Source organism: Carcharodon carcharias, chromosome 7, assembly GCF_017639515.1.
Source record: "Carcharodon carcharias isolate sCarCar2 chromosome 7, sCarCar2.pri, whole genome shotgun sequence".
Lineage (NCBI taxonomy): Eukaryota > Metazoa > Chordata > Chondrichthyes > Lamniformes > Lamnidae > Carcharodon > Carcharodon carcharias.
This window is the reverse complement of record NC_054473.1, coordinates 182,745,191-182,761,163: the sequence shown is the minus strand read 5'-3', so window position 1 is coordinate 182,761,163 and position 15,973 is coordinate 182,745,191. Positions and strand designations below refer to the sequence as shown.

The 15,973-nt window shown below is 43.2% G+C and overlaps 1 protein-coding gene across 2 annotated transcripts in view; it reads left to right on the top strand.

Moving 5' to 3' along the window:
* The window catches only part of cdh8 (cadherin 8), a 270,165-nt gene that overhangs the window by 31,092 nt on the left and 223,100 nt on the right, over positions 1–15,973 (top strand). For both annotated transcript variants that reach the window (XM_041192408.1, XM_041192407.1), the window contains exon 2: positions 7,388–7,907. In XM_041192408.1, the coding sequence (XP_041048342.1) occupies positions 7,656–7,907 (252 nt within the window). In that variant the 5' untranslated portion in view covers positions 7,388–7,655. The remainder of the gene's footprint in view (positions 1–7,387; positions 7,908–15,973) is intronic.

Genomic DNA, 15,973 nt, shown 5'->3' with positions numbered 1-15,973 from the left:
CACCTCCTGTCTTCCCAAAATCAGTCCTACAAGGCACAAGTCAGGAGTGTGATGGAATACTCTCCACTTGCTGAGATGAGCGCAGCTCCAACAACACTCAAGAAACTCGGCACCACCCAAGGCAAAGCACCCTACTTTATTGACACCCCACCCACCACCTTCAACATTCACTCCCTCCACCACCGATGCGCAGAGGCAGCAGTGTGTACCATCTACAAGATGCAGGAAATCACTAAGGCTCCTTAGGCAGCACCTTCCGAACCCACGACCACTACTATCAAGAAGGACAAGGGCAGCAGATAGATGGGAGCACCACCACCTGGAAGTTACCCCCCAAGCCACTTACCATCCTGACTTGGAAATATATCGCCGTTCCTTCACTGTTGCTGGGTCAAACTCCTGGAACTGCCTTCTGAATTGCGCTGTGCATGTACCTACACCCCATGGACTGCAGCAGTTCAAGCAAGTGGCCTACCACCACCTTCTCAATGGTGGTTAAGGATGGGAAATAAATACTGGCCTAGCCAGCAATGCCGATTCCTGTGAACAAATAAACAGGGAAGAAAAGGGCTTTGGTTTACCTGACTCAAGAACTTTGATTAAAATGGGCCTCACAGTCCTCTCCTGAAATTAGTGCCACATATACCTACCACAAATAGAATATAATGTCAAAGAAAAAATTTCATTTTAAACGCCCTGATGCATCACAAAAGATAGAATTTTGTGGTACAGGCAGTGGAATTGAACCAGTAAACAGCAGGCATTGCGTAGTCAGAAAGGGATTAGATATTCACAGACGGGAAAAGCCATTCATCTCATAACAGTTCCAGAATGGAAATCCTACAGATGCTCAACTCCATGAAAACTCTCTCTTAATGGACAAAGCTTTTTGCCTCCACTTATATGAGAACATAAGAAACAGAAGCAGGAGTAGGCCAAATGGTCCCTCAAACCTGCTCTGCATCACAGCCAATCTTTGACCTCAATACTTTCCTGCCTGACCTATATCCCTTGATTTCCTAATAAGAGAAAAAAACCTATGGATCCCAGCCTTGAGTATACTCAACTCTTCTTGGAAACTGGCCTTCCATTCAAAGTGTTGATCATTCTTCGTGTGACAATCTTACCTTCTTGTCATGCTTTCCTTGGCACGAGATAATGCTGTGGGTTTACTGTGCATACGAACTAATATCTGTAAGAAACCCCACTTTGTGAGCCTAAAGAGCTCCACTTCAACTTTGACAAAGCCTGTCTGTGCAGAAAATTTCTAGCAAAGTTTCCACTCATTTCCATTAGTACTGTCAGCAAAATCAGTGGAACCAGCTCAAAAAATTCTGAAACTTTTAAATGTAAGTGAGTTACCACCAAAACCACTTACATTGATGTTTTCTGTGATCTTTTATGCTGATGTGAGATTCCATTTGCCCACATCAGGTGCCCTCCACAGAACTAGCTGCAATCGCAGGTTGAAATGACGAGATTACACCAATATTCGCAGGTTCGGGAAAAGTCTTCAAATTGTGCTCATTTTCCGAGATGCATGGGCACCAGTCAGCACAAGTTAAATGCTTTTTATATTAAAAGAATTAGGTTTATTAAGCAAGTGACTCGTATGCACCAATGAAACTGTTAAATTGTTCATATAGTTTTTTTTGAATGATTTCTTATCAGGTTACTCACAGAGTAGTAGGATACCTTTATTAGAAATGCTTATGTTTGGCGATAAACCATTTTCCGCTTTATTAATAAAACTGCACCTGTTTCCCACATCTAAATACATCAAGGAGTATGTTTTAATAGAATGTAATTATTTTTTCTTTTCCTATCACGCTGCCTGAATCTGCTAGTTCATGGAAGATTTTCTGTTTGTGATTATACAAATGAATTTCAGGGGAAACTTGCAGTGTGACTAACCTGTGTAGTTTCTAGCAGAAACTCCCTATCCCATTATCTTTTTGGAAGTTCTTCAGATCTTCCACCTTGCTGAAATGAAACTCCTGATATTCTGAGTAAATATGTCCTCGGCCCAACCAACTTCAGCTGCTTCATCAATGTCCTTCCTTCCATCATAAGGTCAGAAGTGGGAATATTTGCTGATGATTGCACAATTTTCCTCTGATACTGAAGCAGTCCAAGTCCAAATGCAGCATGACCTGGATAATATCCAGGCTTGGGCAGATAAGTGGCAAGTAATATTCATGCCATACAAGTGCCAGGCAATGACCATCGCCAACAAGAGAGAATCTAACCATCCCCCCGTGACATTCAATGGCATTACCATCACTGAATTCCCCACTGTCAACATTCTGGGGGCTACCATTGACCAGAAACTGAACTGGACCAGCCATATAAATACTGTGACTACAAGAGCAGGTTGGAGGCTAGGAATCTGGTGGCAAGTAACTCACCTCTTGACTCCTCAAATCCCATCCACAATCTACAGGGCACAAGTCAGGAGAGTGATGGAATACTCTTCATTTGCCTGGATGAGTGCAGCTCCATCAACACTCAAGAAGCTCAATACCATCAAGACAAAGTAGCACGCTTGATAGGCACCCCATCCACAAACATTCACTCCCTCCACCACCAATTGTACAGCAGAAATACACCAAGCCTCCTTCGACAGCACCTTCCAAACCCACGACCGCTACCACCTAGAACAACAAGGGCAGCAGATGCATGGGAACACCACCATCTGGAAGTTCCCCTCCAAGTCACTCACCTTCCTGACTTGGAAATATATCGCCGTTCCTTCACTGTCGCTGGATCAAAGTCCTGGAACTCCCTTCCTAACAGCACTCTGGGTGTGCCTACACCACTTGGACTGCAGCAGTTCAAGAAGGCAGCTCACCACCACTTTCTCAAGAGCAGTTAGGGATGGGCAATAAGTGCTGGCCTAGCCAGCGACGCCCACATCCCATGGATGAACAAAAAAAAAATACTGCTCATGTAATCCTGCACAGAAGTTTCCTGATAACTGTTTAAGTTCTTGAAGCTGGAGACCATGTTTCGAAATCAATGCTATTCTCTTGGAAAGAAATGAAATAGCTGACCTAAAATTTAGTCAGGGGGTTGAGAATCTATACTTAAAATTGATTGTCTATACCACTGGAATGAAGGGAGATTTCTTAATCCTTTAATGAAATCATACATTTAGTCATTTTATATGCTGAGGAGTTTGTTGGCAGAAATCTCTATTTTATGGAAAGGTTACATTAGCAGACCATATGGCACCAGTGAACTTCAGGAAAGCTAATGATCTATGACCTGGTAACATGTTGAATTTTCAAATTCTCATCCTTGTTTTCAAATCCCTCCATAACTTGATCCTTTCCTAGCTCTGTAACCTCCTCCAGCTCCACAACCCTCCAAGATATCTACGCTCCTCCAATTCTGGCTTTTTTCACATCCCTGATTTCCATTGCTCCACCACAGTGCTGTGCCTTCAGCTGCCGAGGCCCTAAGTTCTAGAACTCCTTCCCACTTTTCTATCTCTCTACATCTCTGTTCTCCTGCATGTCAATCCTTATATACACCAAAATCGACCAAGCCTTTAGTTACAACGTAATGTTTCCTTTTTTCAGTTTGGTGTCAAATTGCTTCAATAACATGTTTCAGAGCCAAATTAGAAGGGTTGACTTCTTTCAATAAATTGTGGGCTTTTTGCCTCAGTGGGTAGATGAATGAATGAGTGTGGTATTGAGTCATACAGGTCAGGAAAGGTCCCAGCTTTCACAGAATCACAGAAGTTTCATGACTCAGAAGCAGGCCATTCAGCCCATCTGTCAGCACCAGCTCTCCAAATGAGCATTATGACCTAGTGCAAATGCTCTGTATTTTCCCCGTACCCTTGCACATTGTTTCCATTCAATTAATCATCTAATGCCCTCTTGAATACCTCAATTGAACCTGCCTGCACCACACTTACAGGCACTTCAGAGCTGAACCACTCGTTGTGTGAAAAAGTTTTTCTCACATCACTTTTGCTTCTTTTTGCAAATCACTTTAAATCTGTGCCCTCTTGTCCATGATCCTTTTATGAGCAGGGACAGCTTCTCCCTATCTACTCTGTCCAGCCCCCTCATGATTTTGAACATCTCTATCAAATCTCCTCTTAGCCGCCATCTCTCCAAGGAGAACAGTCCCAACCTTTCTAATTTATCCTCATAACTGAGGTTTCTCATCCCTGGAACCATTCTTGTAAGCCTTTCCTGCTCTCTCTCCAATGTGTTCACATCCTTCCCAGAGTGTTGCACACAGAACTGTACACAATATTCCAGCTGAGGTGGAACAAGTGTCTTATATAAATTCAGAATAACCTCCCTGATCTTGTACTCTATGCCCCTATTAATAAAGCCCAGGATACTATCTGCTTTATTAACTGCTATCTCCACCTGTCCCGCCATCTTCAATAATCGATGCACATATACACCCAAGTATTTCTGCTCCTGCACCCCCTTTAAAATTTCACCCATTGTTTTATATTGTCTATCCATGTTCTTCCTGCCAAAATGCATCACCTCACACTTCTCTGCATTGAACTTCATCTGCTACCTATTTGCCTACTCCACAAGCTTGTCTATGTCATCTTGTAGTTCCACACCATCCTCCTCACAGTTCATAACGCTCCCAAGCTTCGCATCATCTGCAAACTTTGAAATTGTCCCCTGCGCACCAAGATCTAGATCATTAATATATATCAGGATAAGCAACAGTCCCATAACCAACCCCTGGGGAACTCTACTACAGACCTCCCTACAGCCCAAAAAATATCCATTGACTATTACTCTCTGCTTCCTATTTTTCGGCCTATTTTGTATCCACGTTGCTACTGTCCCTTTTATTCCATGAGCAATAACTTTTCTCATAAGCCTGCTGTGTCAAATGCCTTTTGAAAGTCCATGTACACCACATTACCCTCATCGACCTTTTCCGCTACCTCTTCAAAAAACCCCAGTTAGTTAAACAAGATTTCCTCTATAGAAATCCATACTGGCTCTTCCTTATCAATCCATATTTTTCCATGTGACTACAAATTCTATCCCGACTAATTGTTTCTAGAATCTTGCCCACCACTGAAGTTAAACTGACTGGTCTGTAATTTCTGGGCTTACCCTTACAACCTTTTTTGAACAAGGGTGTAATATTTGCAATTCTCCAGTCCTCTGGCACCTCCCCTGAGACTAGGGAAGGCTGAAAGATTATGGCCAGTTCTCCTGCAATTTCTACACTCACTTTCTTCAGTACCCTTGGATGCATCTCATCTGGCCCCAGTGCCTTGTCAACTTTAAGTTCTGGAAGTCTATTTAACCCTTCCTCCTTGTCAATTTTGAACGCTTCTAGTGACAGTTTCCTCATCTGTAACCATGGCCTGGGTAGCATCTACCTCCTTGGTAAAGACGGATGCAGAGTATTCATTTAATATCTCTTTAATATGCTTTTTCACCTCCCGCTGAACCTTTTGTATGCCTCTTGGTTCTCAGTTGTATTTTTGTACCCGACACCTGTCATAAGCACACCTTTTCTTTATCTTAATTCCAATCTCCTTTCTAATCCAGGGAGCTCTGGATTTGTTTGCCCTACCTTTCCCTCTCAATGGAATATACCTTGACTGTGCCTGAACAAATTGTTTTTTGAAGGTAGCCCATTGTTCAGCTACAGTTTCTCCTGCCAATCTTTTATTCCAGTCTACCTGGCCCAGCTCTGTTCTTGCCCCATCGAAGTCGGCTCTTGTCCTGTTAATTATTCTTACTCTTGATTGTCTAACATCCTTTTCTATCATCATCCTAAAATGTACAATACAATGGTTGATCCTAAGTGTGTGCTGAATTAATAATCTTTCTTGGGCTTAATGTAGGAATTTGCTACAATTGGTGAATTTGGGAAGGACAAATATCCATCAAACTTCCCTGCTTCTTATCATCAGCCAGTGGATCTCTAGTGTTGAAAAACATGTCTGTATGGAACATCTGGAGAGGAACCAGATTGGGCATGGGAAGGATAGCAGAGGTTGCATTACTGGGCTAATGATTTGGATATGTAAGTTCAAATCCACCATGGCAGCTGGGGGATTTAACTAAATAAAAATTGTTAACTAAATAAAGCTGGATTTAAAAAAAAGTGCTCGTATCAGCATGGTGACCATGTAAATAGCAGCTTGTTGTAAAAAAACTATCTGGCTCACTAATATCCTTCAGGGAAAGAAATCTGTCCTTCTTACCTACTCTGCCCTATAAGTGTGTCTAGACCCACAGCGCTGAGGTGGATTCTAAACTGAAAAGGAGATGAGAGAGGGGGCCTGATGAATGTTCCACATATCCCACAAAATGCAGGCATAACTGGGACCTTTAGCAACACCTTTGCCTTCCTCCAGGTAAAAGGTGTTGCTATGGATATCCGCATGGGCCCCTGTTATATCTGGCTTTCTGCAGGAATATGTGGAACATTCATTATTCTAGTCCTATTAGGGCCCCCTCCCTCTTCCCTTCTTCCGTTACATTTTCTCTTCCAGGGATGCCTCCCTTGAAGAAGCACTGGTGGATTCTAAGCTGACAAACCGTAGCCGACCACCACCAACAAAGTAACCTTCACCACACAGACTGCAATAGTCAATGAAGGTGGCTTCTACCAAATTCTCAAAGGCAATTAGGGCTAGGTAATAAATGCTGGCCTTGCCAGTGACACCCAAATCTTGTGAATGAAAAAATATATATATAAAGGACTCGGTGCTGATGATTCCAAGGCCATGTAACTGCTACCACTTATTGTATTCTTCATATCATAACACATGACCGCCTGGCCAAGGTATTGTGGATTGTGGAACCATGGCTCAGCATGAGTGTCAATCAGATTATTTAAGACACTGTCTTTCTACTATAATTATTTGGCAAACAGTTTTATATTGTATAGAATTAGTAACACCCAATCAGGGCGTTCGACCCAGCTAGATGAAGAGAGAAGAGGTGTATGTCAGTTTCATGTGAGTATCTTTAGGTTGTTTACAGATTATCTAGAAGGAAACTTATATTTGCTATACATTTGTAAACAAATGAAAAGAATAATTTTCTAATCATCCTTTTCATGAAGAAAGTTGTTTCAGCCTGAAATGCGCAGCCTGAAAGGGTTTTGGAAGCAAATTCAACAGCAATTTTCAGAAGGGAATTGGATGAACCTTGAAAAGGGGCATCAAAAAAAAATGCAAGGCTTCGGGGAAAGAACAGTGGGTGTGAGACTAATTGGGAAGCTCTTGCAAAGAGACAGCACAGACATGATAGGCTGACTGGCCCCCTTCTGTGATTCCATGTGCTCCTTAAAGATGTGAAATGGCAACAATTATGATACAGTGGCTAGGAAGAAAGCTAATGACTCTTTCTTATTATGTTTCCAGAGCATTCTCGTGAATGAGCAAGCCATGAACTCCGCTGATAGATTAAAGGCACCTCTATCCTTTACACTCAGTGTCCTATAAAGGCAGCAAAGGAACTGTGCAAGAAAGGCCGATTTATCACATGACAAACTTAGTGACTTTCAACCGCAGAGGACCACAGTAATAAGGAAATTTTCTGAGGAGTGCTTCGGTTTCTTTCGTTACTCGCCACTCCGCCAACCCTCCTGTCCCCAACCCCTCAAAAATCTGCTTGAAGAGTGACGGGATAATGCCCGAGAGGCTGGGAACAATGTTGATGGATATCCGCACTCGGTTGATACTGGCATGGTTTAGCGTGCTTCCCTTCGTGCAGCCGATCACATTGGACCCACCACAGAATTTACAGGATGGAGCAGCCTTAGCACTCGATGGGCTAAATGGTGATCCTGGGGCTCTCAACCGTGCTAAGAGAGGCTGGGTCTGGAACCAAATGTTTGTGCTGGAAGAATTTTCGGGTCCCGAACCTATACTCGTTGGCCGGGTATGTTTACAAAATTATTTCAGTTAATCTCTGAACACAGGAAATCACAGGGAAATATAATGGACACAAGCCTGGGTGGATTGGGACACCTCGTGTCATTTCTCAATACATAGACTTTTCCCCTCATCCTTTCACTTCAAAAATGTTTTGGCTTGTATGTTGCTGGAAGTGTGGGTTGATAACAGGGCACCTGGGATCTGAGTGATTTTTTTAAAAAAAATCATCCATGGGATGTCAGAGGCGCTGGCCAGGCCAGCAGTTATTACCCATCCCTAATTGCCCTTGAGAAGGTGGTGGTGAGCTGCCTTCTTGAACAGCTGCAGTCCATGTGGTGTAGGTACACCCACAGTGCTGTTAGGGAGGGAGTTCCAGGATTTTGACCCAGTGACAGTGAAGGAACGGCGACATATTTCCAAGTCAGGATGGTGAGTGGCTTGGAGGGGAATTTCCAAGAGGTGGTGTTCCCATGTGTCTGCTGCCCCTTGTCCTTCTAGACGGCGGTGGTCTTGGGTTTGGAAGGTGCTGTCTAAAAAGGCTTGTTGAGTTCCTGCAGTGCATCTTGTAGATGGTACACGCTGCTGCTAATGTGCGTCAGTGGTGGAGGGAGTGAATGTTTGTGGATGTGGAGCCAATCAAGTGGGCTGCTATGTCCTGGATGGTCTCAAGCTTCTTGAGTGTTGCAGGAGCTGCACTCATCCAGGCAAGCAGACAGTATTCCATCACACTCCTGACTTGTAGATGGTGGACAGGCTTTGGGGAGTCAGGAGGTGAGATGATCACCGCAGGATCCCTAGCCTCTAACCTGCTCTTGTAGCCACAGTATTTTTATGGCTAGCCCAGTTTAGTTTCTGGTCAATAGTAACACCCACAATGTTGTTACTGGGGGATTCAGTGATGGTAATACCATTGAATGTCAAGGGGCGATGATTAGATTCTCTTTTGTTGGAGATGGTCATTGCCTGGGACTTGTGTGGCGCAAATATTACTTGCCACTTGACAGCCCAAGCCTGGATATTGTCCAGGTCATGATGTATTTGGTCATGGACTGCTTCAGTATCTGAAGGAGTCGTGAATGGTGCTGAACATTGTGCAATCATTAGCGAGCATCCCCACTTCTGACCTTATGGTGGAAGGAAGGTCATTGATGAAGTAGATGAAGATGGTTGAGCTTAGGACATTACCCTGAGAAACTCCTGCAGTGATGTCCTGGAGCTGAGATGATTGACCCCCAACAACCACAAACATCTTCCTTTTTGCTAGGTATGATTCCAATCGGTGGAGAGTTTTCCCCTGATTCCCATTGACTCCAGTTTTGCTAGGGCTCCTTGATGCCACACTCAGTCAAATGCTGCATGGATGACAAGGGCAGTCACTCTCACCTCACCTCTGATGAGGTGATGATGAGACTAAGGTCGGGATTTTCTGGCCTCGCCCACTGCTGGAATCATCCGTGGACTTTTAGCTGGGCCACTGAATCTCCCATAATGGGTCCCACCATGATGGGGCTGGAAAATCCCAACCTGAGACTCTAACTCCTTACTCAGTGAGATTTAATGATTGAGAAAGAAACAGGAAGGACAGAGAAGGGAATAAGGTAAATTGGAGTGAAATTCAGTACGGAGGAGGTATAAAGAGAGGAAAAAATGAAGAACAAGAGAAAAAAAAAGACAAAAAGAAAAGCAAAAATGTTTATTTTTAAATCTCCAAGAAGAATTTACTACTAGCAGGAATGAGACTCAACAGTTTCAATTGTTCACCTTCTGGACCTTAATTTTAATGCTATACGACTAAACCACTATCACATTTTTAAAAAGTTTGTTTATGCTGTTATAAGTCCCAGTTCAAATCTCTGCAATAAGTTTAATATGCAAATCCAGCAAGTTCTTAATAATAGCTGCGGGTTAAGGATGAGATGCCATTTGGGTAAAAGGCAGAGCAGCATAAATTGACAGCAAGCTTTGGTAATTTGCTATTCACGATGTATCTTTTTTCCTCCTGTATGTGGTGGGTTATGCCTTTGGAAAATACAGAGAACATTAATGAGTTTGAAAATGATTTATTTTTAGCTTGCGGCTGAATTTATGGGCAGCTGGTTAAAAATAAAAAAAAAAATGAATGCCCTTTGTCATGTCCAGTGGACAGTACAACTGATGTAACTGGCTGAGGACTGTAGCTTTCTGGAGAGGGTCAGGTCCATTTATGGTGTTACCGTATCATGCAATGAATGTAATATTAAGTTGAATTAACGAAGAATGTTTTCATCCAATAAGCTGATAACAGCAGTCACTAAATCCATCTTCTTTACCAGGTGTATGTGAGAATGAATATTTATCACCTCAAAGTTTATTCGCATACTTGTGATATAAATGATGTTTTTTGCAGTTTAGTTTTCCCAGAAGTAATGGTTTTGCTCGCTGTGGCATAAACTGTGTTTATCAAGGGCCATCATCTCAGAACAATGCCAGAAGCATTCGGTTGACAGGTGCAATGCACCGTGTCAAGCTGAGTCATATAGACAGGGTGGTCCCAGGTTTCATTAGGTTGTTAATTTCAGCTGAAGCTGCTTATGGATTCATTCAGGAGAAATATCTTTGCCCAGAGAGAGTTGAGAAATGTGGAATTCAGTCCCACCTGTTGAGGCAAATAACGTAATTATAATGAAAGGAATGTAAGATAAACAGGTTAAAAAGGAGTAGAAAATATGTTTAAGAGGTGAGGTTAAGAGGGGTGGGTGTGGGCACATTTTTAAAAATTCATTCATGGAATGTAGGCATCACTGGTGAGGCCAGCATTTATTGCCCATCCTTAATTGTCCTTGAGAAGGTGGTGGTGATGAGCTGCCTTCTTGAACCGCTGCAGTCCATGTGGTGTAGATGCACCCATAGTGCTGTTAGGGAGGGAGTTCCACGATTTTGACCCAGTGACAGTGAAGGAATGGCAATATATTTCCAAGTGAGGGTGGTGAGTGGCTTGGAGGGGAACTTCCAGGTAGTGCTGGTCCCACCTATCTGCTGCCCTTGTCCTTCTAGATGATAGTGGTCATGGGTTTGGGACATGCTCCTAGGAGTCTTGGTGAGTTTCTGCAGTGCACCTTATAAATGGTACACACTGCTGCCACTGTGCATCGGTGGTGGCGGGCATGTTTGTGGATGGGATGCCAGTCAAGCGGTCAATGTTTTGTCCTGGATGGTGTCATGCCTCTTGAGGGTTGTTGAAGATGCACTCATCCAGACAAGTGGGGAGTATTCCATCACTCTCCTGACTTGAGCCTCATAGGTGCTGGACAGGCTTTGGGGAGTCAGGAGGTGAGTTATCCGCCACAGGGTTCCTAGCCTCTGACCTGCTCTTGTAGCCACAGTATTTACAGGAGCGGGCGTGCCAATTAAGGCCCACCCAGCGTGACGTCCTCCAGGAGGCGCTAAGTGCTCTCTGTCCGGGAGGGGGTTGGGGGCGGGGGGGGGGGGGGGGGGGGGTGGGTGGGGTTGTGGGTGGGGGTTTGTGGAGGGGGGCGGTGATTCCCTTAGCTGGGAGTGTGCTCTTTCGCACATGCGCATAAAAGAGTGCTGCTTCAGGGAAATCAGCTCCGATTTAAAACTTTTAATAAACATGTTTAAAAATTTCCCTGCCATGTCCTCTCATGTGACGCTGTCACATGAGTTGGGACATGTCCATAAGTTTTATTGAAACCTTTCTTAAAAATTTAAATACCCTCATGAAAACTCATCCCGCCCATGGGCGAGGTTTGATGCTTTTTCCAATGCCCTCCAGGGCTCCCGGCCTGCCCACTAATCTTAAGGGTGGACGGGCAAGTCCATTAACGACCTTAATTCTTTTTTCAATGGCCTCAATAGCTGACTTGGCTGCGCCCCCGCCGACCTGAAGATGGAAATGACGCGAGGTGACGTCGGGAGTTCAACCTGATGTCATCCCATGTCATTTTACGTGTCGGCGAGTGGGCCTCGCCCCCGCTCACTGACTGGAAGATCTGGCCCATGGTTAGTCCAATTCAGATTCTGGTCAATGGTAACCCCCAGGATGTTGATAGTGGGGGATTCAGTGATGGTAATGCCATTGAATGTCAAGGGGTGATGGTTGGATTCTCTCTTGTTGGAGATGGTCATTGTCTGGCACTTGTGTGACACAAACGTTACTTGCCATGTGTCAGCTCAAGCCTGGACATTGTCCAGTCTTGCTGCATTTGGACATGAACTGCTTCAGTATCTGAGGAGTTGCGAAAGGTTCTGAACATTGTGCAATCATCAGCGAATATCCCCACTTCCTTTTGATGGAAGGAAGGTCATTGATGAAGCAGCTGAAGATGGTTGGGCTGAGGACACTACCCTGAGGAACTCCTGCAGTGATGTCCTGGAACTGAGCTGATTGACCTCCAACAACCACAACCATCTTCCTTTGTGCTAGGAATTTGGAGCATACACACTGCCAAGGACCTGTTGGGCTTCATGGCCTTTTACTTTGCTAAATGCTTTATAAGATTTTGTAATACCAGTGTGAAATGATAGAGAGTGGAGTGACATATCAGGGGAATTGTGCCCCAACATAATCAGCTCCTTCAGGAAAGAAGGAAACTGTAATGAAGAGACAAAAGAGAAATGTTACTTTGTTGTGCAACTGCTGAGGGACTAAGGATTGGATGAAATCATAAATGATGTTAAGCATAATATCTGACTTGATTAGGCTATTTTACCTGTAGTGACACATGTAACAGTGCAAAGAGGGAACAAAAGGCATCTCATGATTTTGAAGCATATTGGTCAAGCTCTGTCTCCACAGCTGCCCATCCAATTACTGTGCTTTGAGAAAGGCAACATATGTTCTAGCTTACTGTATTGCACATCAGGAAGGATCCCTGTCAACTACAAACTCAGGAAACAAAGAAAAAAGGAGCAAAACAACTATTTATAGGCAGGTTACTTGAGTCAACAATGCAAAGATGCACTGCAGTGGAGGTGCTTTTAGCAGTGATTCGGAGAAATAGTAATAAACATTGGAAATTTTTCCTTCTGCATGACATCTGTCAGATTTAGATGTGGGAGAAATTTGATGCAGATACTTTCATGTAAGCAGGATTACATAGAACAGACATCACAGGAACAGATTCTGCTCAACCAGTCATGCTGACTTTTAGGCTCCACTCGGCCTTTTTCATCTCATCCCATCAACACATCTTTCTGTTCCTTTCTCCCTTATGTGCTTATCTAGCTACCCTGTGAATTCACCTATTTCTTTCGTCTCAACTACTCTCTGAAGAAGCAAGTTCCATGTTTTCAATGCTCCCTGAGTTAAGATGTTTCTCATGAACCCCCTGTTTGATTTCTTGGCGACTATCTTATATCTATGACTTCAATTTTGCTCTTCCTATTGCTTGCAAATGGAGATAGGGTGGCCCCTAGCTCAGAATTGTTATCCCTCGCTTCACAGAATGCAAAGGCATATTTGAAGATTCCGAGTCTGCAGGAATGCAGGTGCAGCTATCTCTTCTGCAGGGATCATTCCAACAGGAATGTCTGTTAAGGAGAGAAGGATTGACACTGGTTGAGTTCAACGAGCCCAGTCTTATGAAAGAAAAGGAGATAATTCGAGTACGGCCAGGTCTTCATGAGCTTATCAATTTTAAACTTGTGCTCTCCATGTTTAATCTCATAACTCCAGCCATTGTGGTTCTTCATCTCTGCTATTTTTTGACACTGCTGTCCTGTATCACTAGCTGCAGTCTACTTCTGAGTGAAGGATGCAATGCATTCTCAGGTCAGCCTATGCATTATTTCACTAAAGGTATTCATAGCCATCACAAAGAAGGCAAAGGCAGCAGGGAGTAGTAATGTAAAAACAAAATAGACCTTTTCTTGATTGACGATCTCGTTCATGTGTGACTGGAGTGATATTTTCCGTGACACAATTAGGTCTCTCCAAGGAGGAGATTAGTCAGATAGGATTGTTATATTTGGTGGTACTCTATAGCCCTGGTGTTCCTTGTGTGTGAGCAGAATTCAGCAGTTTTACGTGAAGGACCTCTGTAGTTTTCCAAATGTCACTGTTGAGAGGTCCGCAGTAAAGCAAGATGAAAACTAAACTGTGTGAACCCAACCTTTCACAGTAATTTTCACAGAGGCTAAATTTTGAACTGACATTTTTTTTGACAAGTGCACATAACGTAGCAGCCTCAGATACTTCTTAACTCTCTGCTCTTTCAGAGCTTGCTTTGATAAGTCACTTTACAGATAATCTTTTTTTCATTTGAATCTGATTAATTACTTCTGGCAAAATTGAATCACTCCTCCATCTTTTCCTTTCTAGAGAATTTCTGAAGAGATTTCTCTGTGGGGATTGTATTGTTCTCAAGCAATGGTTTGATTATTTATAGGCTGACAATTTTAAATTGACCATTAGAGATTTATTATAATACTTCACTAATTTTTCTCCTAGCCTTCAATGCACTTTGGTACCCTGTTTCTCTTTATGTATCCCCATTACTCTGTCACCTATGTCAGTCATGGTTCAGCTGGTTAGCATACTTGCCTCTGAGTTCAGAAGGTTATGGGTTCAACCTTCACTCCGGGGACTTGATTGCAAATCTAAGCTGACATTTCTGCGTAGTACTGATGAAGTGCTGCACTGTCAGAGGTGCCATCTTCCAAGTGAGGTATGAAACTGAGATGTGGCTAGATACAGAAAACCTCATGACACTGTTTTGAAGAGCAAGTGAATCTCCAGATTGTCTTGGCTAATATTATTTACTCAATTTACATCACCGAAACTGCTAATCTGGTCAAATCACATTGTTATCTATGGGAATGTGCTGAGTATAGGTTGTTGCACTTCCTAAATTACAACCATAATTTCAAAAATACTTAATTGGCTGGAAAGCACTTTGGGGTGTCCTGAGGTTATGAGAGGTGTTACAGAAATACAAGTCTTTCCCTTTTTCCCATTCCCTCATGATCTATAGACTTCTAAAATTATAAGGTCATAAGAAATAGGAGCAGGCATTGACCATTTGGCCACTTGAGCCTACTCCATCGTTCAATAAGATCATGGTTGATCTGATTATGGCCTCAACTCCACCTTCCTGCCTGCTCGCCTTACTCCCTCCCATAACCCTGGACTCCCTCATCGATCAAAAACCTGTCTAACTCAGCCTTGACCCCAGCTTCTACTGCTCTTCGCGGAAGAGAATTCCAAAGACGAATGACCCTCTGAGACAAGACATTCCCCCTCTTCTCCCTCTTAAATGAGAGACCCCTTATTTTTAAACTGTGCCCCTTATTTCTAGATTCCCCTACAAGAAGGAATATCCTCCCAACATCTACCCTGGCAAGCCCCCTCAGAATCTCATGTTTCAGTAAGATCGCCTCTCATTCTTCTAATCTCCAATCAGTCCAGGCACAACCTGTTCAACCTTTCCCGATAAGACACTCCTGTCATCCACGGAATCAGCCTAGTGAACTTTCTCTGAACTGCTTTGAAAGCAAGTATATCCCTCCTTAAGTAAGGAGATCAGAACTGTACTAGGTGTGGTCTCACCAACACCCTGTGCAGTTGTAGCAAGACTTCCCTGCTTTTATACACCATCCCCCTTGCAATAAAGGCCAGCATTCCATTTACCTCCCTAATTACTTGCTGTACCTGTATGCTAACTTCTTGTGATTCATGCACAAGGACACCCAAATTCCTCTATACTGCAGAATTCTGCAAGTTAAATAATAATGAATAATATTCTACTTTTCTATTCTTTCTGACAAAGTGCACAACATCACATTTTCCTATTATATTCCATCTGCCAATTTTTTGCCAACTCAGTGAAGCTATCTATATCTCTTTGTGGACTCTTTTTGTATCCTTCCAACTTGTTTTTGTACCTATCTTTGTGTGATCAGCAAATTTGGTTACATGGCAATCAGTCTTTTCATCCAAGACATTATTATAGATCATAAAAGGTTGAGACCTCAGTACTATTCCCTGTGGCACCTCATTAGTCAAACTTAAAATGACCCATCTATCCCTACTCTCTGCTTCCTGTTAGTTAGCCAATCCCCTGTCCATGCTAA